This window comes from Chiloscyllium punctatum, chromosome 2 (genome assembly GCF_047496795.1).
Source record: "Chiloscyllium punctatum isolate Juve2018m chromosome 2, sChiPun1.3, whole genome shotgun sequence".
In the NCBI taxonomy this organism is placed as follows: Eukaryota; Metazoa; Chordata; class Chondrichthyes; order Orectolobiformes; family Hemiscylliidae; genus Chiloscyllium; species Chiloscyllium punctatum.
Window position 1 is genome coordinate 30999808 of NC_092740.1, and position 20166 is coordinate 31019973.

Below are 20166 nucleotides of genomic sequence, written 5' to 3' on the forward strand. Positions count from 1 at the left end.
GGGTGGTTCATGTGTTGAATGAACTACCAGAGGAAGTGGTGGATGCAGGTGCAGTTACAACATTTTTAGATTAGTTTCCATAGTGTGGAAACAGGCCCTTTGGCCCAACAAGCAACCCTCTGAAGGGTAACCCACCCAGACCCATTTCCCCTCTGATTAATTCACCTAATACTATGGGCAATCTAGCATGGTCAGTTCACCTAACCTGCACATCTTTGAATTGTGGGAGGAAGCCAGAGCACCCGGAGGAAACCCACGCAGAGAATGTGCAAACTCCACACAAACAGTCACCCGGGGCAGGAATCAAACCTGGGCCCCTGGCGCTGTGGAGCAGCAGTGCTAACCACTAAGACACCATGCCACCTAAAGACATTTGAACAGGTACATGAATACGAAAGGTTTAGAGGGATATTGGCAAAATGGAATCAAATGGCAAGTTTGATCGGCATGGGCATATTTGACCCAAGTGTCTGTTTCCATGCTATATAACTGTATGCTGGAAGGGCTTATGCCCGAAATGTCGATTCTCCTGCTCTTTGGATGCTGGAGAATGCTGGAAATCAGAAACATGTTCTGAAGAAGGGTCACAGGACACTTCTCTGTTTTCTCTCCTCAAATGCAGCCTGACCTGCAGAGTTTTTCCAGCAATTTCTGGTTTTTTAACTGTTTCTTACAGTAGTGTGGTACTCAGTTTAAGGGTTAGATACTTTGAGCCAAAGGTTCCTGGATCAAACCACTGCAAGGGTTATAGCAAAATCTAGATGAGTTTGCATATCAACATTACTTGTGGAAATGTAACTCAGATTTCTGGTCAACTTTAAAAAAAAATTAGGATAACACAAGTGAAAATATTAATCCATTAATCATGAGTGGGCAGAGGATTCAAAGCTGAAAAATGTGTTGCTGGAAATGCGCAGCAGGTCAGGCAGCATCCAAAGAGCAGGAGAATCGACATTTCGGGCATAAGCCCTTCTTCAGGAATTATTCAGGGCTTATGCCCGAAACATCGATTCTCCTGCTCCTAGGCTGCTGCCTGACCTGCTGCGCTTTTCCAGCTCTGATCTCCAGCATCTGCAGTCCTCACTTTCTCCTGGGCAGAGGATTCAATCAAATTGTGACGCAGGCAACAGCGGTAATTTGCATTTAACAATATTTGGGCAGAAAACCGGCATAAATGACCACATACACAAATTTTATCAAGAAATTAAGAGCATAAAGTTCACATTACACTGTAGTTGCTCTTAAATTTTACAGCAAATTTTGCGGCTTTGTTCCAGAAAAAACAACTGTAAATCAACTTTTTTAAAAAAAAGCATAAATTGAACCTATGTTGAAAGCAGTAGCCAATTTAATTATGATCAGAAGTCCAGTAAAGAATCTACATTCCATTCTAAATCTATTACAAATCAGCAAAACAGCTGAGTTTTATGGACATCCTGTGAATGTTCATAATTAGTGCAATTAACTTTGTCTTTTCATTGGAAGCTCCTTCTGAAATCCTCATCAGTGCTGACATTGAAGAGGTCAAACGTGGTCCTGTTAAAAGTCAATTGGGTGAAACTAGAGAAACTGAAGTTGAGAATTGTGGATCAAAGAGGTTGCACAACTCGCCTGGAAGGCATTTCTTGCCATAGGTAACAACTTCTGCTGTCAGCTCACAGTGGGCAGGTCAAAGGCACTCCTGTTTCATTGAATGTGAAGTCCCATTAATATTGATTAATAGAAGAATGTTTATTCTACTTCCTGACATGTTAATTAATGTCAGTTACAACACTAACAATGAAAATACTCAAATCACGAGGAGTCAGTGAAAAGCCCTTCAGCCTCACCAATTTAAAAAAACATTTTCTCAATTTAGGGAAAAAATACACTGAACGTTTTAATGGTAGCACAAAAAAGGCATTAATTAGAGCATTGTCTTCGAATTTTATTCATCAGGCATGTTTTGGCACTTTTATTTGTGTATTTTTTTGTAATTTTGTGAGACACAACACTTTTCTTGCTTGGTGTCCTGAAGGCACAGGGATTAGAATTTCCTGCTTCCGAATCTGGGGCTGTTTAATTGCCTCGATGCAGTAAAGTACATATTTATTCTTCCTTGGAATGTGGGCTCCATTTGTTGTCTATCCTAATTAAGCTTGAGAATCTGGTGTGAGCTCCTTCTTAAACCACTGGGGCGTCCATGGGGAGCAGATAGTTCCCCACTACAGTTAAGAGGGGTGTTCCAAGGTTTTGACTGACCAACCATGGAGGAATAGTGACATATTTCCAAGTGAGGGTGGCGTGTGGCTTGGAGGGAAACTTGCGGTGGTGGTGCTCTTGTGCATGAACTGGCCATGTCCCTGTCGGACCCTCCAAATCAATGCCTTTTCACTCTGAGTGTAATAATTAACTGGACAAAATTCTCAAACCCAGGAAGAGAGAAGTGGTAGAACATTGGGCTAAGTATGAAGATGGCAAAGTAGCAGAGCTGAGTGAGCGCTTCTAAGCCCTGGGCTTGTCTGCTCCCATCTGCTTTCTTTATTTTCTTTTAAGCTTCACTTTTCTTTTGTTTTTACTTTTGTTTCTCGTTTTCCTTTCCTGTCAAGCTTTTGGCAATGGGTTAGTCGGTGGCCTTGACACAGCAGCAAGAGCAGTTGTGCACAAAATGGCGGGAGCCTCCCAGCAGGCTGAGGCGGCAGCAGTGGACATGACTCCTTTTGCGATTGGAAACAGCTTTGGCAGCAAACATGTGACTCCTCCTTGCAGTCAATGTGAGACACGCGGGGGTTCAAGCCATGGCAAAGTCCAGGTGCCTGCATGGATGGTTCAGAAACCTTAACAGAGATAAGGCTTAGACTTTGAGATCTGGATTTTTTTTCTGACCTTTTGTTTTTCTTTTCTGTTTTTGTTTTGGAGATTCTGGTTCTGCATCCAAGATGGCGCTGGGGAATGGCAACTTTCTACACTTTTCACTGTACTCCTGTATTCCTGGACTTGAGTGCATGTGACAATGAAGTCTAACTCTAATTCAAGACAATATGGCGTTTCTTGCACAAGCCATCCCCAAATGCAGTCCTGCCTCCTGGCCCACTACAATCCTTCCTGTCACCTGAAGCAACTTAGATTTGGATTTTCCTACATATTCTTGTGTTGGGCAGTAGCAGATGAGTCCAGGAGAAAATTAAACAGTATGCCAGACAACAGTACAATGAAGCCGCGAAAAAAGAATTCTCCTTTGGGATTAGGGAATGAAATGCAAAGAAATGTAGCTGAGGGTATTGTGGAATTCATGATTTTCAAGCTGTTGACATACCGTTCTTGGCCTAAAAGTAATATTACTTTTCACATAATCAAGATGTCCACATGTTGCTCATTTATCCCATACTGTGGAATATAATTTACAACATTTGTTGAGTCAGAGGTGACGGATACACGCATGAATGAGAACTGATTGTGTGCATTATCGATGCCACACACACTGCTCCCAGGGCATATATCTGATGGGTTGGAAAGTACCTGAAACTAACATAAGAAAATAAAGCTGCTGAAAATTAAAGTGACCTCAATATTGAAGGATTTACACAAGCTTTTTTTTAAAATGTCTATAATAGCAACAGTGTCTGGAACAGGGATCATAAGAATGAACTCCATGCACATTTTCACAAAGATATCAGATTATATGATCATTCCATGTTTGCTTGTTTTAGAGCCATGCCAGTGAAACCTAGTTAAAAACTTCTCATTTCACTCTACAACAATTTAAACAAGAGTTTCAGTCAATTAGCTTTAAACTAAACAAATTTCCTGCCATGTTTACCCTAAAATTCCGTTTCTAATGCTCTGCTGTTTGGGTCCTGATGGTTGACTGATGATTGGCACAATGATTAATCAGTGGAATTAAACTGCAAATTCTATCGCTACTGCATAACAAATCACACACACACACTGTTTGGTAATGGATGCTATTCCATTCTAATCATATAGTTATATTCAAAGTAAACAACATCCTCAAGAGACTTTGCAACAGACGCCCTGTCATTAGTATGTAAACTGGCTATGTTCAAGGGCAAGTGTTTTAGGTTATCTGCAACATGTAAGTTGTAGAAATGACACACAATCTGATATCCATTCTGAATTGTCTGGAGAAACCTGACCACTGGCTTCTGATTCCCACTTGGGTCCCATTTGAATACAGAGGTTACAGCGTGAGGATAGAAAGCTTGAATTGTGAGGATGAATGAATATTCTCCTTCACCGTCTTTGAGATTGAACAATTATTGATGCAGAACTAGTCCTTGAGAGATCATATGAGCTACAGTGCGTGATTGAAAAGACTGAGTATAACCAATGAATGGAGTAGATTGAAAGAGCCAAATTATCTCTTCACTCCCTCTGGGAAAACTAGTCACTTAGGATACCTTACCAACTTTCAATAACTCAGCCATGAATGGAAAATTCACCTTTGCTTGATGTTTCCTTGCAGTATGGTTAAAATTACAAACCTGACAAGATCAGGAAGTATCGTATGAAATAAATGCAGAAAATGGTGGAGAAACTCAGCAGGTCGGGCAGCATCTGTGGAGAGAGAAATCCAATATAAAGATATGAAGTTGAGTTTCATTCACACACAGAGCTAGCTGTCCTGTTTGTGTTTGATTCTAATTTGTTTCTGTGATAAAGTGATAATAAGGCCTTGGTTTATTGTGTGTATTCTTTGCCCAGAGAAATTGAGTTATTTGTTAGGCCAATTTACAGAATGTTAAGATTCCAAATTGGAGTGAGAGTCTGGATTCACTACAATCCAAGTGGATTTGCCTTCCCTGAATCATATTCCTGAGGTGCTGTGAGGATTTACAACAGTGACAGTTTTCAGGTTAACATTGCCTGGTGCTAATTCACACAATAAGGTATAATTCACACAGTACTCTACTTAAGTGAATTTAATTTCATGATAGGGTTTGAATTCTCAACCCTGGATTCCCTTCCCATGCAAATATGTAAGTACGTATTAGTACGGAAGGTGCCTGGAGGAGGATAATCATGGATAAAACTATGCCTCTAGACTCACAATTCAAAGATTGATGTTGATGTTATGCCTTGGAAACTTGCATTCTGAAAGTATTTTCTTCACTTCAAGGGAAGCTTGGCATCACCTATCAAGAAAACAACACCATAGATTCAGGAGAGGTTGACTTGGGCCGGTGGGCGATACAGGAGGTGCCTCCTGGTGTCTTTTGGAGAGCTCAACTTTTTATTGATCAACCCCAATTCCTGAAGTTCAACATATCCCTTCCGAAGGATGCATTGATTGGAGTATATGGCCGGAAAGGGCTTCCTCCTTCACACACTCAGGTATGGCTCATGTCAAAGGTATCCTGCATGTAACAGTGACTCCTATCTTGCATGTGACTTTTGGCTATTGTTATCAACTGAACAGTTAGACTCCTAGAGTTTGCCCAAGTTGGATCAAACATTTAATACATTGGTTCCTTCCATTGATCCTATACCCAGTTGTTCCTTAACTTTGTTCTCGATTTTACCATTTTCTGATGCTATTTGTGCCTGTGCACAACATAGCTATATGCCAAGTTATAGATTATGTTTCCATCAGTTGCCTTTTTAATTTCAATATTAATCAATCATTGCTACAACCTTATGCCTTTGTCTCAATATTAACACTTTGTACTGTCCCCATAACTCTGTCTAATGTCTTAAATCTTCCATTCCTTATGGACTATTCAAATTTAGGACATGGATGGTCCATTAGCTTCTGCTGACTTCGTACGAATCCAAAACTGATCTGATTTCTCTTATCCCTCCAAATATTTATCACATTTATCCTTAAAAAATATGATGGGCCCTACCCAACTACTGAGTCCTCAAATAGAGGAAATATTCTTTCCCTTTTTACCTGAGCTCAGTTAGATTCGGCGGTCCATGTGTAGTTTGGTGTATCAGTAACAGCCATGGGTTCTGGTTGAGGTAGACATTTGGGAACTGCCTTTTACCTGTCCCAGGCATGAAGTGGGTTGGTGCTCTTTAAGCTATCAAACCAATTGCTTCTCTCTAACAGTGAGGCCTCCAGTCATTTGCCAACTGCAGCTGGTTAGCACCCAATTCACAAACCAAAACACCTCATGATTTATTTAAAAAACAGCATCTAATAAATCCAACTTCCAATCTCAGCTCCACTGAAAATAATGTCAGAGGTTTATATGTCTTCACATCACTATGATTCCCCATGCATATAACATCGTCCTGAATCCACTCAGTGCAAGTTCTGATCACTTGATACAGTCTCCATAATCCTGCTAACATTCACCTGTTGTTGACTGCCTTTTTAAATCCCTAACACATTTCCAGTAAGTCTTTGCTACTCTGTCCATAACAAACTATCTGGAAGCACATATCAGTGATGAGAGGTGGGATTGGAATACAGATATGAATGTCATCTTCTTACTTCATCACAATTGACATGATAATTATCTTTGATCTCTCAATCCAATTCATTTTCGTCCCGGTGTTTCCACCACCAATGTCCTTTCCATTTGCAATGTCTTTAAATGAAAATGCACAACCCATAATAATTCCCCTCAGTTCTGTGACTCTTTTAGATAGTGATACTGCTTAATTACAGTATGATATTTTGCCAGTTGTGGAAAGTCTGTTTTCCCACTTTCATTCATGCTCAGTGATATGGTCACATATGAAACTCTCTCAGAAAACACCTTATCAATTTATGCTTATGGCTGTTGTTAACAATGAACAGGGGCCTCTGTTTGATTCATTGCCCATTGATATCCACACTGTTCCTTTTAGGAACAGATCTATTTGTTTTCAATTCTATAGATTCATATGATATTCTGAAAAGTTGACCACAACAAACTGATTGAAATTTCTCTCATTATGCAGTATATTATTGTACAGTGTCTTTCAGAACCTGCTTTGGATTATGCTAAGTATTAATTTCACACAATATAAACCCCTAAAGATTGCAAGTGCCTGCATCACTTTGACCTAGTAATAAAAGATCATTTGTTTGGTTTCTTGGATCTGTGTAACAAGAAATTGCTTGAGTTTGTTCACATCTTATTAATTGGCATTGCAATTGAATCTTAATAAATGCATAATGAATCCTTGCATCAAGATTTCATAGAACAGAATATCATTATTTAAAAGGAAAACAACACCATATCTGTTTAGAAATATATCTCTTCAATAAATGCTTGATTAGTAAACAAAAGATATTTTTGAACTGAAAAGGAGTGTTGGATTTATAGCAGAATATAAATTATCTTTCTTATTGTTATAAAGATGAGAACTGCAATTTTAATAAGAATGCTTTGCTTCCCTTTCTTTCCTTTTAAATGGCAGGACTTCCGATCAGCACCATTGGTCTTTGGAGTCTCTTCCATTTTCACTGGACCCTGAGACCTTCATCTGTGGCTGTCAGACCTCTGTTCCCAACAACCAGGTTGTTGGCTCTGAGAGTCCCATGTACTGTGCTGCTAATCTCAAGTGTTCCCATCCAATTCCTGATCCCTTCCTGAGGTCAAGCCACTACTGCAACCTTAATGCTGACAACCCCAAAATAATCTGTGTCCCATTGCTGCCCAGTTCAATTAACCCCAGCCAAGACCCAACCACTGACAAAGCAACAGAGTTAACCCCTCAACTGTGTCATACCTCAGAGGCAAATCTTAGCACTGCCAATCCTGGGAATCTCCTCCAAGTGCTGTCAGAATGCAACCACAAGACTTCGCCAATCCCCTCCAATATCAGCACTCTGAGCCTGCACTACCGATCATCTCCAGTGTTACACACACAGTCCATCATCCCTCCATACGATGGCTGAACCAGATGCCCATCCCAACCTGAACACCAAAATGAACCCAAAAGAGAAAATGCTGGAAAATCTCAGCAGGTCTGGCAGCATCTGTAAGGAGAGAAAAGAGCGGATGTTTCGAGTCTAACTGACCCTTTGTCAAAGTGTGCCCCTGTGACTTTCAGTTGTCCCACTTGCTTCATTCAGAAAATGAGAATATTGTATGTGATTCACACATGGGAGAAAATACCACTGTCTTGCCAACTGAGATCACTTTAAGCTTTGTTAAATAAGATGGCTCAGTGTAGATGGTAATGAAGGCTGATATAAGCAGGATCAATAGATGCTTGAAACTACTGCACACCACTTTCTGAAAAGGCTCATTTTAATTTAACCAGCAGATCAATATCTCTCTTTGTTCGGAGTAAAAGGAACAATACAAACTATTGAAAACTTTAATTGTTAATGAGAATCCATGCTGACCATTAGTACCATGCGTTATGATGTTTCCAGCTTTTATTGGAACCAGCTCAATACATTCTTCAATTATATAAAGGTCGCACTTTCCACATGAACCATCATGCAGTTAATTTGAATAACATGCTTGTCCATCACAATCACCGAATAGCAAAGCAGTTACTTTTTTTCAATACTTCAGTTTACCATTTTGCCTCAAACATCAAAGGTAAATGGGAGTTAGAATGCAAAAGAATTTGGAGAAGCTGCTCGGAAAAATGGACAGATAAGCTTTGTAAACTGTTTTCCTCTTTGGTGTTTCCATTCGGGTTGTGGATATTTGGGCTTACACCAGGAACATGTCCAGAAGTCTGGACTTTGTATGTGAGTTTATAGAATGAATTTGAAATATTTGAAAGTTGGAATATTGCGTGCAGTTCTGGTCTCCCTCTTAGCGAGAAGATGTTGTGAAACTTGAAAGGGTTCAGAAAAGATTTAAAAGCATGTTGCCAGGGTTGGAGAGTTTGATTTATAGGGAGAGGCTGAGTAGGCTGGGGCTATTTTCCCTGGAGCATCGGAGGCTGAGGGGTGACCTCATAGAGGTTTATACATGAGGGGCATGGATAGAATGAATAGACCGAGGTCTTTTCCTTGGGAGGGGGGAGTCCAGAATGAAAGGGCATAGGTTTAGCGTGAGAGAGGAAAAATTTAGAAGGGACCTAAGGGGCAACTTTCTCATGCAAAGGGTGGTGCATGTATGGAATGAGCTGCCAGATGGAGTGGTGGAGGCTGGTACAATTACAACATTTACAACATCTGGATGGGTATATGAATAGGAAGGGTTTAGAAGGATATGGGCCAAGTGCTGGCAAATGGGACTAGATTTGTTTAGGATATCTGGTCAGAATGGACAAGTTGTACCGAAGAGTCTGTTTCCATGCTGTGCACCTCTATGACTCTCTATAATTTCCTGAGGGAGCGGGCAAATTCAAAGCAAATGAAGTATAATGTGGATAAATGTCAGGTTATCCGCTTTGGCAGGGCAAACAGGAAAGCAGATTAGTCTCTGAATAGCAATTGTTAGCAAAGGGGGAGGTGCAAAATGATCTTCTACATCTTCTGCTGAAAGCAAGCACGCGGGTGTATCAGATAGATGTTGGCCTTTATAGCAAAGTGACTTTAGTGCAGGAAAAGGGATATCTTCTGCAGTTGTACTGGGTACTGGAGTACATCTAGAGAATTGTGTGCAGTTTGTTCTCCTGAGGAACAATGGTCTGGCTATGAAGGGGATGCAGTGAAGGTTTCCTGGACTGATTCCTGGATGGCAGGATTAACAAGTGAAGAGGCTGGGCTGGTCATTACTATATTCATTGGAGTTTAGAAGAATGATGGGTGAATGTCATAGAAAGCTTTAAAATTCTCACCAGACTAGACAGTGAATATAGAAAGGATACTCCCAGTGACCACACATTCCAAGGATATGGAGTAGATCATTTAGGACAGCGATGAGGAGAGAAATTTCTTTACCCAGAAAGTGGTGAGCCTGTGGAATTCTCTGCCACAGAAAGTGGTTGAGGCCAAAACATTGAGTGTTTTCAATATGGATATTTTGAGGGCTAAAGAGATCGAAGGGCAGAGGAAGAAAGTGGGAAATGGATACTGAGTCAAATGATCGGCCATAAGCATATTGAATGGTGGAGCAGGCAAAAGGGTTTTTTGGCTTACTCCTGCTGCTTCTATTTTCTATGTGTGACAGGAGAGTGGCAAGTGTCACAAATTTGTAACAGGGAGGAAAGGTTAAACTGGGTAGCCAGTAGATTAACTGGAACTCTACAGGTCAGTTAGTCAAATACCAGTGTTGTCACACACTTGGGCCTGACATCCTTACTGAAAATGGTAGAGGAGTCATGAAGCAGGATAACCCATTCCTGAAACCAGGCTCCACTGTTTCGCAGTCTATGTTCTAAGTTACATGGAGCCAATTGCTAAAATTATAATGCAGTTTTTGCCTTCACACTGATCTGATTTTAGTGAGTTTTGAGAAGATTTGTAGCTCAGAATGAGGTTCTGGATGTAAGTTTGCTTGCTGAGCTAGAAAGTTAATTTTCAGATGTTTTGTCGCCATAATAGGTAAGATCATCAGTGAGCCTCTGGTGAAGTGCTGGTGTTATGTCCCCCTTCCTATTTATGTGTTTAGGTTTCCTTGGGTTGGTGATGTCATTTCTGGTATAACAACCTATACAGCGTATTCAAAAAGAGCAGGTACCCAATGAACACAATCCACTGATTTCTCAGCAACAAATCCAAACAAGCAGACAAAACATGCCCAGAAACCCCAGCCACACTCCTCTACATCAAAGACAAATTAGAAATGACTATCAGAATACTCAGACCTCTGGGCATGGTAGCCCACAAACTCACCAACACACTAAAATAGCAGCTAATGAACTTGAAAGACCCTATACAGACAAGCAAAACAAACATCATCTATAAAACACCCTGCAAAAACTGTAACAAACACTACATTGGACAAACAGGCAGAAAGCTAGCCACCAGGATAAATGAACATCAACTAGCCACAAAACAACATGACCCGTTCTCACGAATATCGCTACATACTTATGAGGAAGGACACCACTTTAACTGGGACAACACATCCATCCTAGGACAAGCCAAACAGAGACACGCACAAGAATTCCTCAAAACATGACACTCCAACTGGAACTCTTATTAATGAACACATTGATTTGGACGCTATTTACACCTTCTAAGAAAAAGAACCAGAAATGACATCACCAACACATAAACAGAAAGAGGGATATAATACTAGTGCTTCACCGGAGGCTCACTGATGATGTTACATAGTATGATGATGAAACATCTGAAAATGAACCTTAAAGCTCAGCGAGCAAACTTACATCCTGATCTGAGTTTTGCTGGTGGGGTATCCAAAATATGACTTGCGACTTCCAACAAGGAAAATGTCTAAAGTGACCAGAGATCTTTAGAGAGTCGGGACAGACTTTTAGAGAGGGACGAAACCTTTATTTTAATATATCCCTGGGCACCTTTGGGAAATGTAGGTCATACTTTAGAATTGTTAAAAGCAGACATGAAAGTGCATAAACCAACTCATACTCTCTTTGGAACTATGAGGTTCATTGAAATTCTCAACAGAGCTGTCAAGCAATCTGTCAACAGAAAGGTCAAGTTATTTAAATCTCGTACCCTTTAAATATTTCAGAAAATGGCCTGTGGTTTTGCTGTTTCTCACTCTGTCTGATGACATAAGGTAAACAGTTGCTGCAGGATTAGTACGACATGACTGATTTGCCACACTTATTGTCAGTTCACAACCTGATTGACAGCTCCAAGTGCTGATGAGGTCTTTAGGAGTCATACAAATAATACAAATGTAGTGGATGTATTTTATCAACATGAATGTTACATTGTAATGTGTGAATTCATTTATGTACATTTAAAAATTGTATTTAATATCAGCATGGAACTTGAGGTCTGCACTGGAAGGTATGTCATGAAGGTTATAAGGACAAAGAGTTGTATGTGAGGAGCATGGGTTGTCATGAGTTCGCACTAAATTGGCATGGGGATTTAAAGGGTTATAGGTGGGGAGAAGGGCAAAGGCTGGTGCGAAGGTTCTGAACAGTGAATAGAGTTTGCTGAAGAGTGATGTGTTGAAATGCCAGTGCACCAAGCCCGGATTTTTGCACAGCCTACCTACACAACCCCAGCTTCTGTGTATGCCTTAACATTACTTCCAGGATCTCAAACTACGGGTCCCGTTTTTGCATCCCCTCTAAGAATGACAAGCCAAAGTACCTGGGCAAGTTGTCTGAGATCCAGTTTGCAGAGTGAGGAATTATTCTGAACTCCTGTGTTGGATGTAAAAGTTCAAGTCCAAAAATCAAAGATTGGGGATGGTGTGAACATTTATAATATATGGGTTAAGATAGAACAAACTCAAGCACATTTCTCATGCAATGAGAAGATTAAGAGAACTTTTCATAATTGTGAAAATATTTGATAGGGTAGACGTTGCAAAGCAGTTTCTACGTATAGGGGGTGACAAAATCTCAAGATCACACAGAAAATGCAGTCACTAATAAATCCAGTGAAGAGTTAGATATTAGTTGTTCACTCTATGACATGAAGCAGTTGAGGGAAATAGGCATTGATATATTGTCAAGAGTGATAGATAAATTATAAAGTTGGATTAGGAAGGAATGATTAGAAGGAGATGCTGATCTGATTGGAATGTGTTTGTATGAAGCAAATGCATTTGCATAGACAACTTGTTCCATATAACATTTACAGCACAAGAAACAAGATATATAATCCACAAAACCAATGGCAACCAGTATGCCTTTGTTACAGATAATGTTTGATAAATTTAGTTGTGGTTTTTGAAAAGCTGACTGATTGGATTGATTAAAAAGAATGCGGTTGGTGCCATCAGTGTTATTTATGAACTTTTCAACAAGGTGACTCATAAGACGTCTGAGAAAAATTCAGGTCTGTGGTATTTGAAGACAAATAATAGGGAAGCCAAACTGATGAATAGCTGAGAATAAGAGTTCAGAGTAAATAGTATTTGAAAAGGACGTATTTACACCAAAATCATTAAATTAAAAGCACATACATATGTTTCTTTGCGAGATTTAGATTGTTGAAAAATATGTAATTTGTCTTTGGATGAAAGGTCCTCATTGAGTGTGAGGAAAAAAGAAACAGTTTATTTCTTGAAAACATACTGAAGGCTGCACTGATCAGCTTGGGGTAGTTGGAGGAAAGGAACAGTTAGAATATTTTGCTTAGAATCTATCAGATGCTGGCTGTGCTATGTTACTGATAGTCATGTAGTGTTCTGAGCCCTCCATGTGTTTTTAATACCCTGTTACATTAAACACTGAACAAGACTTGGGTTCCAATTATACATTAGAGCAGAAAAGCTGGGTTGCTCAGATTTTGATTTATTTATGTTTTTGTAGTTATTACTGCTGTTACTGTCTGAACAATAGATTGCATGGCTCAGTGTGCACCAACTGGAATTCATGATGCTAATTAAAGGGTCACATATTGAAATGAGGCCAAAAATTTAACCTTAACTATGAATATAAAATTTTGGGGTCTTCGTCCTAAAAGCACAATCTTGCAGATGTTTGCCATAGTAAAATTACATATATCACTTTGTCATAGTGGTCTGCAGCATAGAAAAAGACCCTTCGGCCCATCAAGTCTGCCCCAATCAAAAACAAGAATATAGCTACTAAAAATGCTGGAAACCTATTTTGGCCCATAGCCTTGTGTACCTTGGCATCACAAATGTGTAGCTCTGTCTTGTTGACTTTCTGTTCAGCAGAATGGGCCCATTTTCTCTTTTCACATGTTCATCGAACTTCCACCATTATCAATCCCTTTGTGTGTTGCTAATGGTACTTCCACAGTTTGTTCCACACACTCCTCCTCCTCCACCTCTGTCAACAGTATAAAAACAATTGTTTTCCAGCTGCCCCTTTCCGTCCTGAAGAACAGTCACATTGGACTCAAGCATTAACTCTGTTTCTCTCTCCACGATGCTACCAAACACACTGCGTTTCTTCAGCACTTTTCTGTTTTTATTCCTTGCAAACAACTCACCTAATTGAAGGGCTTGTCCACTTCAAATTTCAGGTGATAAGAGAGGGAAAGTCCTCCCAAAAGGGTACTTGCAGCCAGACTATGACTAGAGTCATAGAAATCTACAGCACAGATAAATGACCTTTGGCCCATCACATCCTCACTGATCAAAAACAACCACCTAACTATGCTAACCCTATGTTCCTGCACTTGACCAGAGCTTTGTTTGCCTTGGCATTGCAACTGTGCATCTAAATATTTCTTAAATGTTAGGAGTGTTTCTTCCTCTAGCATCCTTACAGGTAGTGAGTTCCAGATTCCCACCTCCCTCCAGGTGAAAAATGTTTTCCTCACATCTCCTGCCTGTTACCTAAACCAGATTCTCACTCATTGATCCCTCCATCCGGTGGAAAAGTTTATTCCTATCTCTGCCCCTCAAAATTTTATGTATCTCAACCATGTCCCTTCTTGATTTCCTCTGTTCGAAGGAAAACATCACTCTATCTAATCTCTCTTAATAACTGAAAGTCTCCAGCCCAGGAAACATCCTGGTAGATCTCTGCTGTGATCTCACAGAGGTTTTATACAGTTCCAGCATAACGGCAAGTACACCACATTATCTACCTGTCCTCATATCTTCAGGAACATATTGCCCCAGCACTTTCTAAGCTTCTGCCCCAACTATTGCAGCATGCTACTGGGAAGAATACAACAGTTGAGCCTGGGTACAAGTTAAGGGATTGGTGAACATGCAGTGCCCAGGCTTCAAAATAGCTTTTGACTCATGTCTGCCCCATCCAGGAACCTCACACCAATTTCAGACACTATTAGAAAATCATTGCCCTTACCTTGTGCCCGGATCCAACTGTTGTATTCTTCCCAGCAGCTCACTGCAATAGATGGGGCAGCTTACAAAGTGCCATGGCAATGTGTTTTCATGCAGTAAAAGGCATGACCATTGCCGAGGAGTGTAGAAGCCCAAGCATCTTGCCATTGTGTGCAGTGGGATGCGTTTTCTTGCCTCTTCAAGGAAAACCGTACATTGGAACAAATTTCCATCATCACTGCCTGTAATCCGAGAAGTTCAGTCACTGGTCCACTTCAAAACTCTCTTCATTCTGTTTAAAGCAGGTTTTTCTCACAGGTGCAAAGATGCCAATTTGTTCCTTTATTCTTCTATCATTGTGTAAAAATGGGCTCCATAATGAACGAGAATATTATAAGCAAGCTATTTCTTAGCTTGGTTCCCTTCAGCTATTTGAATTCTCTAATTCTATAGAAACAATCACAGAATTAATATCCTAACTGATATTACAAAATGGCACAAACGTCTTTGGATAAGTTTAACGACCAAGTATTCGTCATTTGGACCTGGAATTTCCCTTCTGAAATATTTTTATATCTTAAGCTTGGATTACCTCCCAAACCCAGGCAGGGTGGGACTGGCTTAATTGTGAAACTGGGTGGCATAGACAAGTTGGGCCGAAGGGTCTGTCTCCATGCTGTAAATCTATATGACATTGAATCACGAGGGATTCACCACAGAAAATTTCCAGTTACGTTGCATTTGCATACTGCCCCCTTCTGGAGGGGGTGTACCTTGCCGATGGTGATTGAGACAAGGAGCAAATTTTGCTACAATGCCCTCTGCCATCTGTCACCACCAGGGCTATTCACAGAATGAGTACTGGAGGGCAGCCAGTACCAATGAGTGAACTCCAGTACCACTGGAGCTAGAACTCCGTCAAAGTCATGCCCTTCAGTGCATAAAGGGAGAAAGATGGAAGCAAAAATAATCCGAGATCTGTGGCATCAGCTGGACCTTAGCACATGTTAATCTTCAAATTGACTCATCTCATTTTGAACTTTGTTGATACATACCTCTTGACATGCTTCACAACGTCTTTCCTCTGTCACATACTTCCTGTCTATTAGACCTTCTGCTCAATGGTTTATTCAGTCCCCCGAGGCGCAGCTAATCAAGACTTAATGTAAAACTGTTTGCCAGTTTTTGATCTGACCTTATTTGGAGCTTAAGAGTCCGTATGTGTGTTTAATCTTTTCTTTCATTCTCAACGGCCACTAAGTATATTGAAGGTCTGAGGTTTAATTCTTATGAAAGAGAAGTTCTATTTAAAAATTGATATCATAAAGGAATACGTTTGAAATTAAGAAGAAATGAAACAGCCTTTGCATTTGCATCTGTTGAAAATATTAGTCAAGTCTTTGATCACAAAACTAGAATTCTATTGTAGGATCATTGAATGAAGGGGGCTATTCAGCCTCTTCAGCACACCAAATTGATTGGAGAGCAATTTTATTCGTCCCACTCCTGCAGTGATGTACCATATTCCTGCAAATGCTCCTCCTCCCAAGCTATTTATCCAATTCCCTGTGAAATCCTATTTTGGATTTGTATTCATCATTAAAAATCCTAACCACTTGAAAACAATGTTTTCCCTTACAATACCTCTCATTATTTTACCAGTCTCCTTTTGCAATACAGTTATCAGCTATATTGACAATGGGAACAGTGTCTCTATATTTACTCTTTCTAAGCATTTCATGACTTTATTTCAGTCCTGCCAAATCTCTGTCTTCTCTGTCTGACCATGTAACTGTCATCCCTCATCCCAGAACCATTCTCATAAATCTCTTTGGTACACTCATCAAAGTCTTCACATCCTTCCCAAAGTGTGGTGCCAAGATTCACTTTATATTTTTTAAGGGTATTGTTGTTTTCATAATCTTCATCTCCGTTATAAAATCCAGGAAGTTATGATGCATATTGTTGATAGCTTATAATTCTCATCAATCAATGCCAGTCTGTATCCAGAGGCCTGGTCAAACTCTGGAACACGGGTTTGTGGGTGTATTTTAAAAACCTTTATCTTCATTGCTTCTATGTCCATTGCATTCATGTCCATTCAAACACGAGAAACAGTGGGAGAGGTCTGTGCAACTTATTAATAATTTCCAGTGCATATCAAATGGTGAAAGCCACTCTCAGTGCATGTATTTTCTTAATGTAACTCCGAGGCTCATGTATGAAAACAAAATTAAAGCAAACTGTTAGAAAATATTGCCGTAATCTGGCTTTGAAATAATTTTCGACCAAACGATGTGTTAATTTTTTTATAAGGAGGCTTTAAATGAACTTCTTCTAGTCCCAAACATATGCATCTTTGTGCCTGAACAATGTCCACTGCTTTGCTTCCATGTTCATGTCTGATTCACGACTTTGTGCCTCTGCTTCTCAGTATGACTTTGTCGAGCTACTTGACGGTAGCAGATTGATCGCCAGGGAAAAGCGCAGCCTGACTGATTCCGAGCACAGAAGACGGCACATCAGGGCAGTGAGCATCCAAGAGGCCGGCTTCGTCCAGTATCTTGACTCAGGGGTCTGGCACCTGGCTTTTTACAATGATGGGAAAACTCCTGAGCACGTGTCCTTTAATACTATTGTCATAGGTAGGCACTGAAACTCATGTGTGGGTGGATTTATTGAGGAAAGCATTGACTCCACCTCCAGTTACTGACTAACACGAGATTTCCTTGTACAAACTATTTTTATACTGATTGTGGCCAAACCTATCCAAAGATTCCAATCACTGAATGTGAAAAGAACCACGAGGCAGTTGATCTTTCTAAAAAATCCATTCATGGGGTATGGATGTTGCTGGGTGGGCCAGCATTTCGTGCCAACCCTAGTTACCCTTGAGAAGGTGGCGAGCTGATTTCTTGAAATGTCTGTTTGGTGTAGGTACACTCACACTGCTCCAGGATTTTGACCCAGCAACACTGAAGGAACCCAACTATATATTCCCAAGTCAGGATGCTGAGTAGCCTGAAGGAGATCTGGAAGGTCATGGTATTCTCATGTATTTGCCGCCATTGTCCTTCTAGATAGTCTTGGCTTGGTATATTTCACAAATGTCACAATGATTACAGTTGTTTCTTCTTGCACTTGTTGACAAGTTCTAATTTAGTACCCAGTGAAACTGACTAATTTTGGCAATCAGTGTAATGTTCAGTCGCACTCATTGAGACGGGACCAGTTTATTCTTAAAGGTGTTATTGTGGCTTTTTCATCATTATTATATCCAGTACACTGTCTAACGTTACTTGTTCATTCATCCCTATTACTTTTGTACAGCCATCCTGAGCACAAAATGCCTTCTATCTTTAACCCACATTACAACAGTGACCATATTTTTAAAGTAATTCATTATATGGGATGTTCATGAGAGATATAACCTTGTAAGTGAGAAACACAGATTTATTTCTTCCTACAATTAGAAGAGCTTTACTCAAAACTGTTGTGACAGAACAATAGGATTCACCAAGACAGAGACTTGTAATGACTCACCCCCGCCCCACCCTGGCCTGGCATATTTGGCTCTTTCCTGAGAGGAGACTTGCTTTCCACAGAAATGCAGCTGAGGTTAAGAATATGTTTTACTTGTGAACTGCAACAGACTGATATTGCATTCCTGCTCCATCCGCTAGACTTTTAACCTCTTTCATTTTAAAAATAAATCCATCAATATATTCATTGTCCAGCTATTGGTGCCTGTTCCTAAATTGGCCAAATGTGTGATGGAACTGATAGCTTATCCTCCTTGAGCCACAAGTGACTGTAAACAGACAAAGGCTGACATGTCACAAAGTTCACTTAGTCAGAGTCAAAATTCTGGACCGAGATCGCAGTGATAGATGGGTGGAGGGCTAATTCATAAAACAAATGTCTTGAATATACATGCAAAAAAGATTCAGACTTATGTTAGAGTCCAGTCAACAGCATGCAATGAATAATTAAGTTGCATGTTCACGCTGTCCACCTGATTATCTACTGTAACATGAAGGGAAATTTGGCAGGTTTGTAGCAATTTAACCCGATATCTCAGTGTCTTGTGTACTGCTGATGAACAAGTATACTACAGTGTTTTCACATTCCAATATTACTGGGAATGAATCAGCTGGAAGACCCATTAGCCCCTTTTCCTGGTTACCTGCCAGAATGCTTAGCAAAGTGAATTCTAGTGATCGATGTCATCTCAAGGGGCAACATGCCAGCAGTCTTGTTCTGTCTGAAATGAATCATTCTCATAACCAATTAAAAAGTGTCTTTTGGATAAAATATTATACTGAGAGCCAGTCCATCTGCCCTCTCAGGTGCATGTAGCAGATTTCATGTTCTTATTCAAACAAGAGCAGGAGGGTGCTGCCTTGTTTCCTAGTGAACATGTATCCAGTACCATTAAAACAAATGGTCCAGTCATGTCCATGTGTTGTTGGTGGGAGCTTGCTTTGTGTAGATTGGCTGCTTAATTTCCAACATCTAGGCTACTGGCACCCATGTAACGACCAACCTAACTCACTTACCAGGAAGGAAATCTGCCATACCTGCCTGGTCTGGTCTAAATGTGACTCCAGATCCACAGCAATGTGGTTGACCCTTAACTACGCCCTGAACTGGCAAACAAACCACTCCTTTTAAGGGTAATTAGGCATGGTAATAAAAGCCAGCCTAAGCCAAGACACCCACAGTGAATTTTAAAAAATGATGACTCTTCAAAAATATATTTTTGGCTGTAAAAGCACTTTAGAACTTCATAAAGCTCTAAGTAGTGTTATGTAAAAGCTAATTCTTTCTTTCCTTAAAGATTGAATTCTGTTTTTGTTACTTGTATTGCTCTTGTCTGCAATGTTGGGTCCACAGTTCTGTGGTACCTTAAATACTGCATTTGGTGTCCCTTCATGCCAATTGCCATTAACCCTGCAGAGGCATCCCTCTAATGCCAAAGGGATTGAAGTTTCCTTCAGAGTAAGGTTTGCTTGACCAAGCAAGGTGTTTTCTCAAAATGTGAATCTTGTGTAATTCTGAAGATTGGATTACTTGCAGAGTCTGTAGTGGAATGTCCACGAAACTGTCATGGAAACGGGGAATGCGTTTCTGGAGCTTGTCACTGTTTCCCAGGATTCTTTGGACCTGATTGTGCAAGAGGTAAGTCAAGAACATTTGCTTACAATTCCAACTTTTTGTGTCTGTCATCAATAAGTACAGGACATGGTGCACACATAGGAGGTGGAGCCATTTTGGGATTTATTCAAAAAGTCTGAGATTTTGCCACTGGTTACCATGGTACTCTACATTGCAACAGGTTCTGGCATCAAGGTTTTCTTGGAGTTTAGCCAGCTCTGAATTTTTTAAAAACTGGTGAGTGGGTTCTACTTGGCAGTTTTCACCAGCTTGGGCTAAGGAC

The 20166-nt window shown here is 40.3% G+C and overlaps 1 protein-coding gene across 20 annotated transcripts in view; it reads left to right on the forward strand.

Moving 5' to 3' along the window:
• LOC140495521 (teneurin-3) overlaps positions 1–20166 on the forward strand; it is a 2480372-nt gene that overhangs the window by 2302446 nt on the left and 157760 nt on the right. For all 20 annotated transcript variants that reach the window (XM_072594601.1, XM_072594600.1, XM_072594605.1 and 17 more), the window contains 3 exons: positions 5120–5334; positions 17161–17371; positions 19806–19907. In XM_072594601.1, coding sequence (XP_072450702.1) covers positions 5120–5334; positions 17161–17371; positions 19806–19907 — 528 coding nt within the window. The remainder of the gene's footprint in view (positions 1–5119; positions 5335–17160; positions 17372–19805; positions 19908–20166) is intronic.